Source organism: Bos taurus, chromosome 27 (genome assembly GCF_002263795.3).
Source record: "Bos taurus isolate L1 Dominette 01449 registration number 42190680 breed Hereford chromosome 27, ARS-UCD2.0, whole genome shotgun sequence".
NCBI classification, from domain to species: Eukaryota; Metazoa; Chordata; class Mammalia; order Artiodactyla; family Bovidae; genus Bos; species Bos taurus.
Genome location: NC_037354.1, coordinates 37203044 through 37224010, shown reverse-complemented (window position 1 = coordinate 37224010; position 20967 = coordinate 37203044). Strand labels below are relative to the sequence as shown.

Sequence of the window (20967 nt, the reverse complement as noted above, 5' to 3'; positions counted from 1 at the left end):
TAGTGTTTGTCATAATATATAGAAATTCTCTCTACATATTTGTCTTCTGGACATTAACTCCTCACGGGCAAGGACCATTTTTAGCTTTTATTACCAACACCTAATCATAGGTTCTGCTGCATACAAAGTTCTCAGTGAATATTTGTGCCAGTCCTTTTTGTCTGTCTGTTTTGCCAGAGGCTTCTGCTGCCCTAAGATTCTCTCTTCAGTTAGGTAACAGGAAGCAGAGAAACCCAGCAAGGAACAAACCCTGGGGCTTTCTCCTTTATATTTGGTCATAATTGTCCAACTTTAAAATAAATTCTGTAATACATCTAGTCACCAGGCATATCCTACAATCAAAGGGTGTTTGATGTTGGTTTACATGAAAAAAGTAGTCCTTGCAGAAGACATAGCTCCTCACTCCACACAACGGAGGCAGACATCCCAACACCAGGAAGAAAGCCAAGTAACAGAGCCTCAGGTCACCTGCCCCAGCTGCCGGGGCGCTGGGCAGCCTTTGAGGCTGAGAATGGTCCTCTGGCACAGAATATCCAGGTTCATCTTGACAACTGAGGTCAGTTGGTTCTGGAAGAAGACCCAGTGATACTAAGAATGACATTGATGGCATACAGAAAACACGTCGTTAGATTTTAAAGGGCACCTTACATCCCAGGTACTGGGATGAATTTACCCTGAGAACAAAGCCAACAGTAAAGGGATTTTTAGATCCAAATTCAGACTGTTCTACCCTTAAAGTACTTAGGCAGTGACAAAGTGTTGGTCACTCAGTCATGTCCAACTCTTTGCGACCCCATGGACTATAGCCGGCCAGGCTACTCAGTCCATGAAATTCTCCAGGAAAGAATACTGGAGTGGGTTGCCGTTCCCTTCTCCAGGGGATCTTTCTGACCCAGGGATTGAACCTGGTCTCCTGCATTGCAGGCAGATTCTTTACCGTCTGAGCTACCAGGAAGATAAGTGCATGTCTAAATTATTTGACTTAGGTAACAGTTTGACTGGAAAAAAAAAACAGACAAAAGGGGATGAAGCAGAAGTTATAAAAATTTAAATTAGGAAAATTGAAAATGCATAAAATTCCCTCTGAAATCTGCTATATTGGAGACTGTTCTGCTTCAGTCAATTCACCATCATACAACACAAGTTAAATCCACTGCTCAATAAAATGCACCCAAACTTCCTATCAAGTTGTGTAAATCTATACATACAATGGGCTCTCTGGGGTTCTCATTAAAAGGACAATTTTCATAAATCTCATTATGTTCCTAATTAAATAATCCTAACTTCAAACAGTTCCATTTTCATCTTAAGGAGAATTATTTTCCAGTTGACATTTAGCCCCAACAGGTGCTGTTACATTCACAGCTCTTAAGCTGTTGGGTTCTTTACATCTGGATGCCAGAGCTAATCAGAGGCATCGTCCCTCGTTTCTACCTGAGCATAGTCTTCACTACCTGAGCATAGTTTAAAATGTCTCAGTACGTTTGTAACTCATTAGTTTTTGGCATCCCGCGTAGCACATTGGCTAATAGGAGCCATTCTTTCTTGGGAGCACAATTAGCTGTGAAAACAGATCTTAGAGTGGACTCCCTCCTCCCCCACAGGATTATGGGAGGTAGGAAATGCAGGTCATTATTAGAGTTTGCCTTTGATACAGACATCCTGCTCCTCTGCTGGCCCTTTGAACTGACTTTGATAGGCCGTAATTAAGAGGGATTCAACCCCTGGAGGAGCAGCGGCTGCAGTCCTGTCTCTTGCTCCCACCTCGATTGAGTCCTCGTTTTGAACTATTGATCAAACAGATTGCAGGGATTTGTTCTAGCCTGTGTGGGGTAAGAAGGAAGGAAATGAAGGAGGAGGGAGCAGGGAGAAAGGAGAGGACGCATCTATAAATAGTTCAAGAGGGAACCTGCGGATCAGACCTCGCTTATCGCATTTCACACACCTTCCTTCTCTTTCAGAAAAAGCAGTTCCCAGCAACTTGCTGAGTTTCCATCTCGGCCAAAGCTCCACTGCGGGTGCAGAGCTGCCCAGCTTCAAGGAGGACGCAGGGAGGTCTGAGGGTCGAGGATGGTGGTGGTGGTCCTGCTGGGGCTCGGCTGGCTGTGCGCCCCCCTGGGAGCCCTAGTTCTGGATTCCAACTACATCAAGAGCTCTAGTGGTGCACAAAGGGCCCGGAAGGTAACGCCCCGAAAGGGAGGAGGGCTGGGTGCCGGGTTTGCATGAAGCATCACTCGGATCGGGGTCTGAAATGGTTCATCTCAACTAGCCTGGGAGCTGGAAAGGCTATGAGCTGGACTGAAGGCCTCCTGGGAGAATCCAGTCACCTTAGCATTAACTCACCCAAGAAGCCTAGTGGCTTTTCAGGGCACTGAGCTCTCAATTCGCCTATAAATCAGAGAGGAAGTGAACACCGAGAAGGCTGTGCCACATGCCAGGCCTCTGATACATAATACCTTGCTTCCTTATAGCTTCAGATAGTTGTCACGCCTCCTAACGACGGATGATGAAAATGCAACTCAGAGATGCTAAGGGATTTAACTAAGGCCACGAAGTCAGGGAATACGGGAGTTATTAGTTCAATGCTACGTGGCAAGGAGCACTGGCTTGTCACCGTCTCACTTCACAGAACTGTTTTATAGGAAATTTTCATATCTGTTTGAAAAAGCATCAGTTGTAGATAAGAAAAGCTGGTCTTTGGAATCTGTTGCTCTGCAAATGAGGCATCCCTAAGAATCAAGTGACTCAGGTGAGGTCCCCCGAGGGCTACTTGGCCAACGGTGACTGATGGGAGTTCAAAAGGTCAGCTAGATAGAGCTGCCACAAACACCAACCTTCCATCTCATTAAACTGTAGAACAGTGTCGAGGGCTTCTAGCCACAGAGCAAGAATCTTGTAAACAGAGACTTCCCTGGTGGTGCAGTGGCTGGGACTCTGCACTCTCAAGGCAGGGGGCCTGGGTTCGAGTCCTAATCAGGGAACTAGATCCCACAGCGACAACTAAGGCCTGGTGCAGCCAAATAAACAAATAAATATATTTTTTAAAAAATCTCATAACCATCTCTACGACACATGGGAAAACATTTTCTTCCATTTTCACAAAGAACATAAAAATTAAATTCTGGGTTTAAAAGTAGGACAATTTTTCAAACACAAATAACCTTTGCAGCACATAGGTCTCTTTGTTCGTGATTTGCTCTCCCCTTCGTGGGAGAAAACCAACTCTAGTGGAAAAAAATGAAGATGCTGCTAGAGGCTTGCGGCAACATTTCAAGGGCCTCAGCATTCGGCTTCCTCCACCTCCTGCCTGCAGTAAAGTCTGCTTACATCTCACTGGATTCTCTAGCCCTGTGAACAAATGTCCCTTCACAGGGTTCACAGTGCGTGTCTGACAAGGACTGCAGTGCTAGAAAATTCTGCCTCCAACGTTATGATGAGAAACCGTTCTGTGCCACCTGCCGTGGACCACGGAGGCGGTGCCAGCTTTCTACCATGTGCTGCCCGGGGACGCTCTGCATGAACAGTGAGTCGGCCCGGAGCTTGACAGGACTGCTGTGCTCCAACAAGGCGGAGACAGCACCTGGGTCTCTTGGACGACGATGTCCCATGACAGGCACTCTCTAAAGGCTTCCTGAAGTCATTCTTGAAGGGAATCTCCCCAGCTGCCTCTTTTCGATGCAGCAAAATAGTTCCTTTCCTGGCAACAACCCTTGCCAGCAATGTGGAGATGATTTTAAAGAAACGGTGCAAGTTGGAATCACTGTTTCTACTTTGATTCAGTTACTTAACCCCCTTTCTTTGCCTTATGTGAGATATAAATATTTAGCGCACGTGTCCCAGAAACCTAGACAGTTACACAGAGACTGAAGGCAGAGGCCCTGCCAAACTCTCTGGCAGCCTGAGGATGCGCCTGCCCGTGGCTCTCGGCCTCTAACCCCGCCCGCTTGTCTCTCAGATTTCTGTACTCCAGTGGAAGAGGCAGCCAAAGGGCCGGAGAAGGGGACGGACGACAAAGACAACATAGACACAGAAGAGACAACCGAGCACCCAACGCAGGGGAATTCAAATACTACAAAGCCACAACCCAGGAAGAGTAAGAGCAGCATTCTAAATATGAGTGTGTGTGTGTATATATATATATAGGCTCCCATATATATATGGGTGGCTCAGTGGTAAAGAATGTGCCTGCCAATGCAGGAAATGTGGGTTTGACCCCTGGGTCAAGAAGATCCCTTGGAATAGGAGATGGCAACCCACTCTAGTATCCTTGCCTGGAAGATCCCATGGACAGAGGAGCCTGGCGGGCTGTACAGTCCATGGGGTCATGAAGTCAGACGTGACTGAGCAGCTAACACACACATACCCCAATTAAAAAAAATACATCCAACAAATATAAGCCAATAAACTTGTTTAAAAAAAAAATACGAAAGAGATGAACACAGATGAAGTAACTTTTCATTCTCAAACAAAATACAAACTTCACTAAGAAGCTTTTTAAACAACTGGAATCTTAAAATCCAACGTTTGACAGAAAGCAGCTGGAATGTTTGAGGGTGAACTGGCTGCTCCTGGTGGTGTCTTTAGGTTAACTGGTCCCCGCGTAAGCAGTGGTCTCTTACCATGTCAGTACACATCCCTTTAATAAAACACTGATGGGTGATACTTACTTTGTCTCAAGACAGGAAATTCCATCTTTCTCTGACAGATGTTTTAACTTGGTTGTTGTCCAGTCGCCAAGTCACGTCTGACTCTTTCTCGATCCCATGGACTGCAGCACGCCAGGCTTCCATGTCCCTCACCATCTCCCGGAGTTTGCCCAAGTTCACGTCCATTGAATCAGTGATGCCGCCCAACCATCTCATCTTCTGCTGCCCTCTTCTCCTCCTGCTCTCAGGCTTCTCAGGCAGTATCTTCTGCTCGGGAGAGCTGTCCGTTTCACTGCTGCGCTCAGCCTTGGAGCCGGGCATGCTGCTCCAGCCTTACTTTGCCAGCTTATCCTCCCTGCCTTGCCTCACCCCAGTCACACCCCCACAAGCCACCCGCTTATCACTAAAGCCTGTGTCAATCTTGTTACAGGACATAGGGGAGAAAGATGTCTCAGAGATTTCAACTGCGGGCCTGGACTTTGCTGCGCTCATCATTATCGGACCAAAATCTGTAAACCGGTGCTCCTGGAGGGACACGTCTGCTCCAGGAGGGGTCACAACAACAACACTCATGTTGTGGATATCTTCCAGCGCTGTCACTGTGCGCCCGGGCTAGTGTGTCAGAGTCAGGCGGCTCAAGATCCAGTACACACACAGTTGCACGTGTGCCAGAAGGCCTAACGGCTGCAGGTCTAATCCAGCAGAAGTCTCAGGCATGCGCTCACACATCTTCCCATCTACACATCTTAAAATCCAATCTTGTAGTCAGTGAAACAAACTGAGCTGGAGAAGCTGTCTTGTGATGAATAGAAACTAGTTTGGCTTTTTGTTTCCGCAGAAAAGTGGACATGATTCTAGAACAAATTTAGGTTCATCTAGTGATTCAGTTAGTTCAAATAAATCTTTTAAGTACTTTCTGGTGAAGTTCTGATACCTGACGGGAATTGGGCGGGGAGGCAGAGTGACAGTTTATCTGTTGTTAAATTAGCTTACCAGGGAAATTTTCCTTAAAACCCCTACTGTTCATAATCCTTCATTTCTTGGAAGGGAAATGCCGTCTCGCTACAACAACAGAAACTTGGTTAATAAAGACATAAGATTGAAAAGCTAATAGCCTATGTTGGTATAACCCACTGCAAGTTCCAAAGCACCTTTCCATTACTTTGTTCTCAATAGCCTTACTACTTAAGAACTTTTCATATTTCTGTATTGATATAATTTCTGTATTTCAAAGCTTGGGCTTTCAAGGAGTGCCTGACCATCTGTACTCAAAAGTTACAATGGAGGAAAACAAGGGGAAAAAAGTGAAATCTTGTCTATTTGAAGTTTAAATGGTCATATTTGATACAAATGGGTGCATGTTGGAAAAGACCCTGATGCAGGGAAAGATTAAAGGCAGGAGAAGGGGGTGACAGAGGACGAGATGGTTGGATGGCGTCACCGACGAAATGGAGGTGAGTTTGCGCAAGCTCCGGGAAACAGTGAAGGACGGGGCAGCCTGGTGCGCTGCCGTCCACGGGTCTCAGAGAGTCGGACACGACTGAGTGACCGGAATGAACTTAATTAGGGAAGTTCTTTCTGGTGGATTACAATCAATTGCTACAGATTTCATTTAAGAGATAAACCACACATCTGTTCTTTAGTTTATAAGTATTTATAACAAAATCAAATATGGGTCAAGCAAAGAAAAAAGTTAAATTTATGAAGTTCTCTAATCTCTAAAAAAGCCTGAACCCTCTTCCAGAGGCTGGCCCCTGGGTGCACCTTAACTAATTTATAATCAGTAAACAGGAGGAAAGGTAATGAGGTAATGTAGTTTATAACATAAGGGCAGGAAATGAGAAAATAAAAATCCCCATTTAAGATTTGTTATCATCTCATCTCTTAATTCTCTCTACTGACCCTTAGTAAAGTGCAGTCATGAACAGAATATATAAATTTAAACGTTTGCTAATAAAGTAAGAACTAGATCACAGCTGATAATCATACAAGAGGTTTTATTGACTATAGTGCAGGCTACGGCATGAAGAAGAAATAGTTACTTAAAAACACCACAGACCCTTACATAGCAAAGCTTAAGAAATAAATTAAGACTCTGATTGGGCTGTGCCGGGGAGGATGGGCCTCACTCGCTTCGGTCCTTGGGCTCACGGTATTTCCACTGGATGTAGTCGAAGATGTCCTTCTCACTGTCCACGGGCAGGGGCTCCCCGGCAACGCCTGCAAGGAGGGACAAAAGACCTTCCTCGTGAGCTAGTTCTGGAGCTCAGTTACAGAGGGGTCAGGATGGAGAGCTCAATAGGACTTGCTTTCAGAGGGAAAAGAAAATAGTCCATAAGGGACTTAAAAAGACCTCCCTCAAGAGCTTCTGGTCATGCTTTGCCACACACGTTATCACCAGCGCTACACGACGAACCTGAATACCTCAACTCTGGCCCTTTGAAGTGACCCTAATCCATGGCTCTCCTCTCTGCTGGATCTCCACTGTGCCAGAGAAAAGACCCCATTGAGCTCCTCTGTAACTCAGCACAGCCCCTGGACTAGCAGTGCAGCAGTCCGCAAAGCCCACTGAAGTGAAACCTGCATTTAGGGAGGGTCCCACGTGGTCTGTACACCCACTGACACGTGAGAAGCACGGCCCTACTTTACAGTTTTAGGACAAAAAGACGAAATCTTCACTCTCCTAGTAGATCACAGTAGACCACATAATAAATATACTGTGAAATGTTAACAAGATCCATAAAACAGACTAAGCAATTCTTACTCTTTAAACTTTGAAAGTTTGGAGTCAAAGCTACCAAGTTTGGCCTGACACGGAAAGGAGTAACACCTGAGTTTTTCAGAAATCTTGGAGGTACATTTAAGAAAACAAAAATCCTTTAGATCAATAAGAGTTTTTTCTTTTTTTACTAACCATGGAAGTAGAAAGAATTTAATCCATTCTAACACAGAAATCTTGTCAACTAGAGCTGAGGGCCTGGGAACACCTATGGAGCAAAGCTTTCTTTGTTGCCTGAGGGACTAACAATTCTAAAGAATCTACAATTAACTACCATGGTTACTTAAAGGCTCTTAGAAAAACCAAAGTTGCTAAACCAAAATATCCAGATGACTGGGATTATCTCCGATGCAGACACAAATACTCACCAGTGACACCCAGGGGACGGATTGTGTATTCATTGATTGTGAAGCCTTTTTCTAGGGCATGAGCTCTCATATTCTTATTGAAAATATCACTCCCAGTGAAATAGAGGACACCGCAGTAATACTGATCCTTGGGTATCAACCTAAACAAAATAAACAATCGAGCAATCCTTTACTATGCATTTCAAACTTAGCAAAAACAGGACTCATAATCAGTAAGGCACAACACAAGCCTGTGCAGTCCAATAACCTAAAGAGGCCACCATCACTAGGACCATTCAAATGACCTCAACCGTGCAGTTAGTTCAGGCTTCAGTAAACTACACTCTGCATGGGGTGTGGACAAACCCAAAGATGGTCTCAGGACCACCTTCCCCAGCAGGATCCACCTCATGCTGTGGAAGGCACCTTATCAAGAGGCAAATCCAGAGATGATAAAGCAGATTCTGTGGATAGTGTTACTCTTTACATACTTTCAGGCCAAACTGTCTATTGCAAGAATGGCACTTCAGGGGCTTCCCAGGGGGTGCTAGTGGTGAAGAATCCACCTGCCAATGCAGGGGAAGTAAGAAACGGGGTCCGGAAGATCCCCTGGAGAAGGAAACGGCAACCCACTCCAGTATTCTTGCCTGGAGAATCCCCTGGACAGAGAAGCCTGGCAGGCTACAGTCCACAGGGCCACAAAGAGTTGGACATGACTGAAATGACTTAGCAGTAGCATGGGACTGCAGAATGAAAAGGGATCCTGGGTATTTATGCAAATTCCAAGATATAGAGAGGGAGGGGGGGAAAGGAGAAAAGAAAGAAGTTAATAGGTGAGCAACAAATTTTGAGCAATACCTGATATCAATTCTCCTGTGTGGATATTCCTTTTCATCGTTTTTACTGGGAAGCTGGCAAACACCCTAAAATGGATATTTAAAATAATGTTTAAAAGATTTTTTAAAAACACTTCAGGCTTAATTCTAATCAAATATTGTTAAGTGTGAAGTTACTTTCGCTTTAAACGGAGGTGGTTTTAGAACTGTGAAAACCTGTAACTTAACTTCTCTGTGCTCTACATATTATCACCCGCTTTGTACTGTAATCCTTCACGATTACTAAAGAACCAAAGGAAACAGCAGATGATGGTTCATCTGGCTTTTTGTGACTCTAAACAGGAAAATAATCAAGGAAAGCACGAAAGACAGACCAGAACAAACAGAAAAAAGCAACTTGGAAGAAACAATGATTATTCAGGGAGACGAAAACACACACAAAAGCTATCAGTAATCTTCTCAGATTACAGATATTTATCCATGATACAAGGACAGAATGCTACAGAAAAAGAAAACTCTAGGAAAGGATTTAAATCAAAATAAAAAATACTATAGAAGAACTGGAAGTTGGAGGTATCTTCCAGAAATTAGAGAAGACAGAGAGAGTACAATTAAGGAAAAAACTAAAAGATAGAGGACCGCTTTATTCTTTCTCTATAGGGGAGTTTTCATTATACTTTGGTAGTTTTTAAACAACAATTATCAAGGTCTGTTTTGTTATCGTTTCCTTTTCCAGAAAAATGGGGGAAGTTTGTGGGCTGGGCAACAACCCATATGTAAAATATGTAAAAAAGAAAAACATCGCCATTTTTCAAATTTAAAGCTTCAAACGCCACATTCTGAGAAAAATACACAAGTTACAAGCTTCCGGTTCTGAAGGGCAGTCGAGCTGGTTCACACGTCACTAAAAGTCATACATTTCACTCAGCAACACATAAACATCAAAATCTAAAATGGTTATTTTCTTTAGCAACTCCTCTGGCTGAGAGATTAACGAATCCTGTTTATCTTCAAATGTGAAACCTACCTTCTCAGGCACTAACAAGTCACAACCCGACCTTCAGATGGAATCGCCTTGCAGATATGGAGCTTTGAGGAACTGGGCAATGATCTTGCTGTCTGTCACATCAGGAACAGGATTTCATCTAATGGCTTTGTTCCTTTCCTCAAGGCTGAATTTTATTTCCTGCACTTTTTCTGAAGTGCTGTTGTTAAAGGTTTCTCTGTATCACTATAAATTCTTTATTAGAGTGAGTGGATTAGTTTTGTTTGGCATTTCAATGAGGTAGTTTCATGCTGACTGACTGAAATAAAGCCTCTTCCATTCCTCTAGTGTGGCCTAGGTTTCTCCTAGTGTCCCCTGAAATCCTCACTGTGATCACAGAAAATCATCTTCTGAGGCCAAACCTGCACAAAAACGCTAAAATATGAGTGGTACTCATCTATATAAAAAGGTATCTAAATGCAGAGGAAATTGGTTTTTCTTCCAAATGTTATTATATTCACAGGAAGAACAGTTGAATTAACTAAAGATCATGAGTCCACAAGAAGATCTGAATAACCCTGACTTTCCTAAGGTTTGATTACTATTAGTTTAAAGGAATTCATGTTTTAAAGATAACTTTAAAAACACAGAGAAGGTTGTATCTTTCAAACTATTTAGTCAGCGATTATAACAACAAGATATTCTGAAATCAACTGGATTGATATAGAGTGGAGTTTATTCTACTTTATAAGCTGAATTCATTTTGCAGCCAATTTCCTTTCAGAAACCCAGAGATCTTAAAGCTTCTTTGGTGATCTTCACTAATGTTCTGTGCCCAGAGTCACTGCCCTGACTCCTGCCTGCTGTCTCTCCCCGCAGAGATCTGCTGGGCTAACTCCCTCACCTCCAGCCTCTCCCCGGGTGTCATCTCAGTAAGGCCATCCTATTTAATACCTTCTCCTGAACTCCCTAGATGATACTAGTGGTAAAGAACCCGCCTGCCAATGCAGGAGATGTAAGAGACCTGGGTTTGATTCCTGGGTCGGGAAGATCCCCTGGAGGACAGGGCAACCCACTCCAGTATTCTTGCCTGAAGAATCCCGTGGAGAGAGGGGCCTGGTAGGCTACAGTCCACAGGGTTGCAAAGAGTCTGACACGACTGAAGTGACTGAGCACACACTATCTTAACCTACCATGCAACTTACCTACTTAATATATTCACTATTGACAAGCAATCCCTTCCACGCCCCTCAAATAAAAGCGCCACTTAAATTCACTCATCTGTCCCATGCTCCTGGGGCAGAGCCTAGGACGCTGCGATGCTGAACACCACATTTGGTGAACTGACTGAATACAGCCTCTCATCTGACTGATGCCCCTCTCCCCATTTTGTTCTTTCACAGCACCACCCTCTCTCTGTCCATCCCTTCTTCTGTTCCCCAATTTTATACCTTCTAGACTACTGCCTTCCTCTCACCGATCTATTTCCAAACAGAAACACACTATTTTTATATTATTATTATATGTTATCCTAGTATAACACTCTGCACAACTCTTCAAAGATTCCATATCTTCAAAAGATATTTGTACAGACGCTTCAAAGTTTCCACGTATATGGCCTAAATCTAACCTGCATGAGAGTCCTTTGACAGAGGGCAAGGATACCATTTTATAGATAAGAAAATTAAAGCCTTACAGGAGTAAAGCAACTTGCCAACATCGCACAAAGAACTGGCAGTGGCGCTCAGGCCGTTCACCCCGTACCCAGACCCACTCACCACACGCAGCACGCCCACCCCACCCCACCCCCGGCTCTGCCACTTCTTACTGCCTCCAAAACAAAACGAGTTCAGAGTTGACCTGGAGTGCTTCTCATCCTAACAAATATGAACGACAAAGGTCAAGACAGCAGGCTCACACACGGCCTTTTCTAAGCTTCAGTAAATACATGAAGCATATGACAGTGCCTGAACTTAATACACAAACCCACTTAGACGGATGCTTATGTCACAACAAAAAGGCCTTAGTCTCTTGATCTTACAGTCATTAAAGTCTTCTATACTTTAAAAGCAAACAAACAAAAAAAAACCTGCTTTCTTATTTCTCAGCCTGTTTTCTTCTGGGAATCGGTTTGGGAGGATTCCCTTTCTAGCAAGATCTGTACATGTGCTGCCAGATATATATGAGGTTGGGAAGGCAAGAGACAGCCAAGATTCCCACCAAGCCCGTACCCAGGATGGGTGAGTGGCCCTGCCTCTCCCACAGCACAGGTTCTGTAAAGGCTGACCTGGCTGACTCTGCAGCATTTGGCTGCCCATGACCTTCCTAGCAAAGGATTCTCTTTGAGAAGCTACTAGGAATTCCACTATCGTCAGCAACTCTCAGCATTCATGAACTTGGCTGCCCACCTCTTTTTGCAGTTTACACCCAGCCCAGCAGCTGATAATCTGTCCTTGTATTCTTGCTAGCCGGAGTACTACAGCCTCTGCTGGTCTGCCCTCTGGGTCTCTTTGGGCACAGCAGAATGCTGTTCAGACTGTAAAAAAATGCTTCTGCTTTTTTTATTGAATAAACACCTTCCTGGTGGCTAATTCTGAAAGCAGCTGGTGCAGTCCCCCAGGAGACAGCTCACTGCCTTTCACAAACATGACTACTGTGGGAAGCCGGTTAGGCCACAAGAGTCCCCGAATATGCGCAGGCATACCAGGACACTTTCTTACTACTCAAAAACAAAACAAAAAACCCCAAACTTGTCCAGCACTTATTATTTTTAGAATTTTATCTGACTGAATGTTCTTTAAATATAAAGTTTGTGCACATTCATTTTGAGGGAATTAAAGACAAGCCAAATTCCAAAGAATGTTCATAGGGCACATACAAACCCTATTTTTAATTAATATCTTGGGTGCATACATTTTTGGACACAGAGTTAAAAGCTCAAAACCTGACAGACTCAGGAGAATCAATAAAAATTTAATTCCCTAAAACTGATGGCGATTTTTATTTTTACCTTTCCCAAAGTTCTTTTGAAAATATTGATAAAGTGTGGCCAACTTAGACAATATACTCTCACAGCCCATTAAAATCACCATGCTGAACTTAATGACGTTTTCTGCACATGTGATTAAATTACACAAGATGGACCATTTTTAAGCATGTAGTTCAACAGCACAGAGCAACTCACACGGTGTAGCCATCACCACCACTCATCTGCAGAACTGTATCATCACCTGCAGCTGACGCTGTCCCCACTGGGCACTCCCTCCCACCTCCCTGCCACCCTGCCCAGGCCCTGGCAATCTCGGCCTAGTTTCTAAATGACGTGGCATTTCAATTTTCTGTCTCAACCATCTTCTACTTTCAGCTAAGCTGTCAAATCTACATGCTGAGACTCTTGCTAATTTTAGCCTAATCCACGCTCCAGAAGTACAGGCTCTTTCCTTTCAGTTGCACAGCTCACAAAAAAGGGAGCATGGAGAAGACAGGGTCCGCATGCTATATTTAAGGGAGCAGCAGACGAAGGCGGTTTGTTGCCTTAGCCCTAGGATTTCTCCCTGCCTCCAGTTTCTACACAGGACCATTTATTAATCTGTTTTTGATCCACTGGCCATTTGTCTTGAGTCCTTGAGTCTTAATTCCCCAGGAAGACCACAGGACTTCAATGGTCCGTAGCAGCGGGTTTCTCAGTGATGCTCTGCAGGTGCTGCTCCCTTACCTACCATCTCACACTGCATGGCTCTTCCCCTGGACGTTCCATCACTGACTCTGATGCCTTCTTTCTTTCGTGCTGTCACAGATAATACTCTTCAGACAATTCTAATCTCACTTATTAATACATTCTGAGTCAAAGAGTATTTGCTATTTTAGGGAAAAAAATATAATGTGTCAAAGTCATTATGGATATTTTAAAAAGAGCAGATTATGCCTAATTACCTATCCCATTATCTTGATGAGGGTAAAAGAAGAGAGTGAAAAAGCTGGCTTAAGAATCAATATTCAAAAAACTAAGATCATGGCATCTGGTCCCATCACTTCATGGCAAATAGATGAGAAAAAAGTGGAAACAGTGGCAGATACTATTTTCTTGGGCTCCAAAATCACTGTGGATGGTGACTGCAGCCATGAAATTAAAAGATGCTTGCTCCTTGGAAGAAAAAGCTATGACAAACCTAGATACTATATTAAAAGCTAAGACATTACTTTGCTGACAAAGGTCCGTATAGTTAAAGTTATGGTTTTTTCCAGTAGCCATGTACGGATTTGAGAATTGGACCATAAAGAAGGCTGAGCACTGAAGAACTGATGCTTTCTAACTGTGGTGCTGGAGAAGACTCTTGAAAATCCCCTGGACAGCAAGGAGATTCAACCAGTCAATCCTAAAGGAAATCAACCCTGAATACTCTTTGAAAGGACTTATGTTGAAGCTGAAGTTCCAATGCTTTGGCCACCTGATGCGAAGAGCCGACTCACTAGAAAACACCCTGATGCTGGGAAAGATTGAAGGCAGGAGGAGAAGAGGGTGACAGAGGATGAGATGGTTGGATGGTATCAGTGACTCAATGGACATGATTTTGAGCAAAATACGGGAGATACCGAAGGACAGGGAAGCCTGGTGTGCTGCAGACCACAGGGCTTCAGAGAGTCACAACTTAGTGACTGAACAAAAACCACCACCACCTATTCCAATGGCACAGATTATTTACAAGTGGGGAATTCTGAACAAACTCTTTACTAAAATATTCTCAGATTAGAGAATATATCCCCTCCAAGGTCCAGAATGTCCTATTTACTGATGGACACTAAGCTACCTCGAGGTCACCACACTTGTTTTTCAAATGTGTTAAGTCAAGCAAGTACTCACCATGAACTTTGTTTCACCCTTTGACAGAGTGTCTGTAATGAAACGGACCTTTTGTAACTGCTCCACAACACGATGTAACAGTTTGGGCTGTAGAATCATAATCAGGGGTAAGAAAAAAAAAAAAGCAATTACTCTGTTAGAGCAAGAAAGCATTTTTAACATGAGTTTTCTGATGCTCTCTGCATAAATGCCTAGTTTTCCTATGCTCTAATTTTTCTTCTAACAGAAAATTCACCTTATCAAATGAAACCACTGCTTTTCATGAATACCATGACACCTCCAAACAGACATCATTTGTCTTTACCTGTTTCATAAAAAAAATTACCTGCTTATCTTTAAAAGGTATGCTATGCTATGCTATGCTAAGCCACTGCAGTCGTGTCCGACTCTGTGTGACCCCATAGACGGCAGCCCATCAGGCCTCCCCGTCCCTGGGATTCTCCAGGCAAGAACACTGGAGTGGTTTGCCATTTCCTTCTCCAATGCATGAAAGTGAAAAGAGAAAGTGAAGTCGCTCAGTCGTGTCCGACTCTTAGCGACCCCAAGGACTGCAGCCCACCAGGCTCCTCCGCCCATGGGATTTTCCAGGCAAGGGTACTGGAGTGGGGTGCCATTGCCTTCTCCATTTAAAAGGTATATATTTCAAAATAAAAAACATTTGCCTTCATGGGTCTTCTAATAGAGGTAAAGTTTCTTAATACAATATTTTTAATAGCAAAATATTTCTATGTTAAAGCCTGAACATTATACTGGATATTTCTAAAGTATCTATGCTAGGCAATAAATGATTCTGGCAGTATCTTACTAAATCTCATCTCTTTCAAATCTCAGGCTGTTCTGTCAGTTCTCTGTGGAAAAACAACATGCATTCCTTTCAACAATTTACTTTTTGCCTTTCACAGAATTCAATCAGTACAAAATGATTCAACTGACTTTCAGAAAGATTAAAACAAAAACTCGTTCTGAAAATACCCAACTGTCTCTTAGAAAATGATATTCATTGCTGTGTAAGACTGATCACCTTTGCCTATAAGTTCAGAGGTACCTGTTTGGCTGACTCAGAGGTAAAGCTTGGATGGGTGAGAAGGACATCCATGTCACCACTGGACTCTGCACCTGTAACAGCAAAAAACATGCATGGAGCTCCCCTCGTAAACGTATCAGTGAGGCAGATATTGAACTGAGGTGACGACACATAGACATTCTTACTGCCTAACTTTCTATTTCACTGTGTTTCACATTCAGAATTAGTTAAAAAACTTCAACTTTCTGTCCAAGTATTCAGGTTTATTGATGTAAACACCAGAATCTCAGATAACAACAGTAAATGACATTAGATATGCATTGTATACAATTAGTTATGTTATTAAAAATGCAGCTAAGAAATTACTCAATAATGATAACAATAAATATAGCTTTAAAAATACAAATAAATGTCTAAGACTCTCAAACAAACAATATAACTCTGTATTAATCAGAAAATTCACTTCAATTCTTACGAATGCATTCATTTAAAGAATACTGGTAACCATTACTATTACGGCATCATAGATAAGAATACTAGACTATCTGAGCAGCTGCCCAGAGAATTCCTGACAGTCTATTACCACTTCCTAACCAAAACTCTAGAGGTGGCCATGGATTTAGTCAGACATCTATTCCAAAGTTTATATAAAGTTTTTCAATTTCAACTTTGTAAGATAATAGGGGTAAACTAGGTTGGATCATAAAGAAGGCTGAGCACCAAAGAATTGATGCTTTTGAAACATGGTGTCCGAAAGACTCTTGAGGGTCCCTTGGACTGCAAGGAGATCAAACCAGTCAATCCTAAAGGAAATTAGTCCTGAATATTCATTGGAAAGACTGATGCTGAAGCTCCAATACTTTGGCCACCTGATGCAAAGAGCGGACTCATTAGAAAAGATCCTGATGCTGGGAAAGATTGAAGGCAGGAGGAGAAGGGGATGACAGAGAATGAGATAGTTGGATGGTATCACCGAATTCAACAGATGTGAGTTTGAACAAGCTCCAGGAGATGGTGAAGGACAGGGAAGCCTGATGTGCTGCAGTCCATGGGGTCACAATGAGTTAGACACAACTGATCAAAAATAACAATTTTAAATTTCAGGTTACTCTTCCAAAATTTTGGATTGAGTGGTTCTTACTTTGCTCATATTCACATAGTAAATCAAGATCTAAAGAACCTGGTTGTTTTGAGAACTGGTTTTAAACTGGTGTTCCTGAGACATTAAACTTTGATTCATTATAGAAAACTTTGAAAACTGAAGTAAAACAAGAAGCAAAAACCTACCCAAAGCTTCACTAGCATCTGGCCAGACAACAACTACTAGTACTTAATACACCTAAAATTATGTTATGTGAGTGCAAAGTCACTTCAGTTGTGTCTGACTCCTTGTGACCCTATGGACTGTATGTAGCCTGCCCTTCTCTGTCCATGGGATTCTCCAGGCACGAATACTGGAGTGGATTGCCATGCCCTCCTCCAGGGGATCTTCCTGACCCAGGGATCAAAACCATGTTTCTTATGTCTCTTGCACTGGCAGGCAGGTTCTTTATAATATTATAATAAAATTATGTTATAAATTTTATTAAAATTGGTCATCAAAAAAGCCCATGCTGGACTTCCCCAGTGGTCCAGTGGTTAAGAGTTCGCCTGCCAATGCAAGGGACATGGGTTTGATCCCTGTCTGGGAAGATCCCACAGGTCATGGAACAACTTAGCCGTGTGCTACAACCACTGAGTCTGCACACCTAGAACCCGTGCGCTGGGACAAGAGAAACCACCGCGACGAGAAGCCTGCTTGCCACCGGGAGGGGCTGCCACTCGCTGCAACTATCGAAGGCCACGTGCAGCCATGAAGACCCAACGCAGCCCAGAAACCAAAACAGCAGGAAAAAACCCACCCTATCATAAAATCAGCATGAACTTCCTCTCATTTACTCATATATTCCCATTTATACACAAATAAACTTAGCTAATACTATGAGGTCTTAGCAAATCTATGAAGTAAAACAAGTTACATCTTTTTAATCCATGTTTTTTGTATACATTAGCCAATTTTAACATCAAGGCATGAATAACCTAAGATTAGGAAGTATGTTACCTCTTCTGAAACTGCCACAGACTGTAGCAATGTATTCAGAATCCACTTTTTTAACTTCACTTAGTACAATATCCTAATAGAAGAAAAATTAAGTTAGTATTCTAAAAATGGCTTTTCACCAAGTGAAATTCTAAATTCTAATTAAAGAATATAATTCAGGGCACTCTTACTTGCATTTGTAACATTTCTTCACGAGGAATTCTTTTCTCGAAGTCCTCAAAATATCTTTAAAGACAGAATAAGTAGACAAAAGATTTTTTTGTAAAATTTAAATCTTAACATTAAACTGTTTACTTTATCGAGCATCTTTATACAAGCAAATATTTAAAAAATCAAGATGAAAATTCATTAACAGTAAAATTGTGGGGGGTGGGGAGAGGCAGTGTGAGGAAAGGTTTACTCCTTAACTTGGATCAAAATCCTTAAGTGTCACACTAACTGATATTGCAGATATTCCATTCAAATTCATTTTAAATAAACTTCACATTTCAAGAGTAAATACATATATTTAAGTTAGTATGGATTCAAGTTAGACTGCTCCCTACCGGCAAATTCAGGGATTGCAATTTACTGCTTTTAAATCCTGAAAAATACTTGTATAAATATTTTAAAATATGATCCTACAATATGGATGAACTGAGACATTATGCTAAGTGAAAGTTAGTCACAAAAGGCCAAATATTATATTATTTCATTTACATGAAATATCCAGAATAGCCAAATCTATAGACACAGAAAATAGAACAGTGGTTGCCAGGGGCTGGGGGAAGGAAGGGCAGCTAGAGAGAAATGGAGAGTGACCACTAATGGTTTGGGCTCTTCTGGGGATTGACTATAGTGATGGTTGTACAACTCTGGGAATATACTTAAAAAACTCACTGACTTGTATACCTTTATGTGGGTAAAGTATATGGTATATGAAATGATATTTCAATAACGTTATTAAAACATTGTTGTTGTTCAGTCACTAAGCTGTGTCCGACTCTTTGCAACCCCATGGACCCCAGGCTCGTCTGTCCATGGGATTTTCCAGGCAAAAATAACTGACTGAGTTGGCAATCCAACTGAGTGGGTTACCAACTCCTTCTCCAGGAGACCTTTCCAGACCAGGGATCAAATCCACATCTTCTGCACTGGCAGGCAGATTCTTTACCACTGAGCATTATCTTAGTATTAAGTAACATCCAAGAATGATAAATAAACTGTTCAAAACCAATTCTCACAACAAGCAAGTTCTTCAGAAGGTGTCCATTTACTATGTACGTGCAAGGAGAATGGGAACCACATCATCCTGATGTCTCACTGATTTGAAGTTTTGGAAGGTCAGGATAAATTTTCAAATATTGTGCTAAGCCATCATCAGGCAAGTTCAGAAAGTTATTAGGACTGAATGGCCAACAAGACAAGATCAGAGCAGATACAAGCTTAGGGTAGATATGGCTAATGTACTACATGCTATAAATAGTTAGAAAGGAGGGGGTTCTGTATTTCACACCTGACAAAGAAATTACCCATGCTGACAGATGACATGTCTACTAGTTATTCCTATTCTGTTATTTAGGTGTTTGGATTTTTTTTTCCTATTCCTTTTTTAAAAACTTAAAGTGTTTCACAGTCATGGCCCATCTTCTCAGGCAGACTAAAATTCTTGAGAGCTACACTGAACCTGTCTGTACCCTAACTTCACGCAGAGTGCAGTACTTTCAACAATGTATGCAAGAAATAAACACCCTGACTGACTGACACCCTCCACTCTGTGTATTTTAAGAGGAAGTTCTCAGCCAAAGTCAAGGGAATGAGGGAACCACACACACACACACACACACACACACCCCACGTGTGAATACAAGGATACCTTCTACAGGAGTATGCAACAACCTTAATGTTTCTGAACAGTAAAGTGATTTGTGTTTAGCTAAGTCTGAAGACTTAAGGAGTACAGAAGAATGGCTATAAATTTTTTTACTTTTACACTTCAAGTGTCGAAAGAAAATTTGCTATCTTACTTTAGCCCAATTCGTTGATGATGGTTCAATTTATCTTCATTTTTTCTGAGATCTGTATAGAAGATAAATAAAGTTAAGGTGCTAATTTCTGGGAAAAAAAACATTTTCCAATTTTTTGGGGAAAAATGCTAAATTCAGTGATCCTTTCTTCAAAGGGCTACCTAGAGAAACACTGGAATGACTTTGAAAAGACAATGAAAACAACTTTCAGATACTAAAGACTCGATAAAGGTGACTTCAAGTCAATGTAGTAAAACCTGACAGTTGATTTCATAATCATTTTTATTTACTGAGTCAGAATTTCAGTTATAGTTATATAAAACAGTACATAAAACATATCAAGATTACACAAACTTTCACTGAGTACAGCAAAAAGCAGCCTTGTAAGGACCTTCTATTGTTGTCCAGTCGCTAAGTTGGGTCCAACTCTTTTCAACCCCATGGAGTATAGCTTGAAAGGCTCCTTTGTTCATGGGGTATTCCTGGCAAGAATACTGGAGTGGGTTGCCATTTCTTCCTCCAGGAAATCTTCCTGGACCAGGAGTTGAACCCATGTCTCCTGCACTGGCAGGTGGGATCTTTACCACTGAGCCACCAGTGGTGGCCACCACCCTTCTAAGGACTTATATTGCTTAATTTATAATTAACAGCAGCCACAGAAGTTCATTCATACTGTTCATTTGTTCATTCACTCTTTCAGTGAATTAATACTCTTTGTGTACTGATTTGTGCAGCCACTGTGCTAAAAATTCTGTTGAAAGGAGTGGTATCACTGTCCTTTTTTAATCAGAAAAACTGTCATGTCTTAAACTGAAAGTGACTCAGATCCATCTGGATGGTCCCTTCATGGGTATGAGCACAGGCAGGAGCCTTATTAAAGAAATGAGAGGATAAGTATGATTCAGAAGCAATGCCTATGGTTGCCCCTGGGCTTTCCTAGGGGCTCAGTGGTAAAGAATCTGATCGCCAATGCAGGAAACACAGGTTCAACCCTTGAGTCAGGAAGATCCCCTGGAGAAGAAAACAGTTACCCACTTCAGTATTCTCGCCTGGAAAATCCCAAGGACAGAGGAGCCCAGGGGGCTACAACACATGAGGTCACAGAGTCCAACACAGCTTTACCAACTGAGCAACAACAACAAAATGGTCACCTGATGTTCACAAATTCTCTCTGGAGATATAAAATGGAGGAAGATAAGCACCTTTATGACACATTGAGCATGGAATATTTATCATAGCTTTGTGCACATAAAATCCAAGTATATGATTGAAAATGCAACAGAAATAGAGTTTGTTATATAGAGAGATCCCACAGCTATTACATTATGTATCTGTGAACAGTGAAGTAATCTAAAACCATCACTATAGATCCTTGACACTCC

At 42.1% G+C, this 20967-nt stretch overlaps 2 protein-coding genes across 3 annotated transcripts in view; one reads left to right on the top strand and one right to left on the bottom strand.

Annotated features, from left to right (window-relative positions):
• Positions 1–1820: 1820 nt before the first annotated feature.
• Positions 1821–5822, top strand: DKK4 (dickkopf WNT signaling pathway inhibitor 4). The gene is made up of 4 exons (XM_015460894.3): positions 1821–2181; positions 3373–3523; positions 3956–4093; positions 5077–5822. The coding sequence occupies exons 1-4, from the start codon at positions 2071–2073 to the stop codon at positions 5325–5327; spliced, it is 651 nt and encodes a 216-aa protein (XP_015316380.1). The 5' UTR covers positions 1821–2070; the 3' UTR covers positions 5328–5822.
• An 804-nt stretch (positions 5823–6626) lies between these two features.
• Positions 6627–20967, bottom strand: part of POLB (DNA polymerase beta) — a 24824-nt gene continuing 10483 nt past the window's right edge. Inside the window, 8 exon segments of one of the 2 annotated variants that reach the window (NM_001034764.1) lie at positions 6627–6866; positions 7794–7933; positions 8631–8695; positions 14455–14541; positions 15500–15570; positions 17580–17652; positions 17750–17804; positions 19586–19637. In NM_001034764.1, the coding sequence (NP_001029936.1) occupies positions 6772–6866; positions 7794–7933; positions 8631–8695; positions 14455–14541; positions 15500–15570; positions 17580–17652; positions 17750–17804; positions 19586–19637 (638 nt within the window). In that variant the 3' untranslated portion in view covers positions 6627–6771. 2 annotated transcript variants of the gene reach the window in all.

Excerpts from the sequence above, each read along its gene's own strand:
- DKK4 (XM_015460894.3), top strand. The coding sequence starts at position 2,071 with ATGGTGGTGGTGGTCCTGCTGGGGCTCGGCTGGCTGTGCGCCCCCCTG. Across the intron at positions 3,524-3,955 it reads GGGGACGCTCTGCATGAACA|ATTTCTGTACTCCAGTGGAA; the intron begins GTGAGTCGGCCC and ends CTTGTCTCTCAG. Across the intron at positions 4,094-5,076 it reads AAAGCCACAACCCAGGAAGA|GACATAGGGGAGAAAGATGT; the intron begins GTAAGAGCAGCA and ends ATCTTGTTACAG.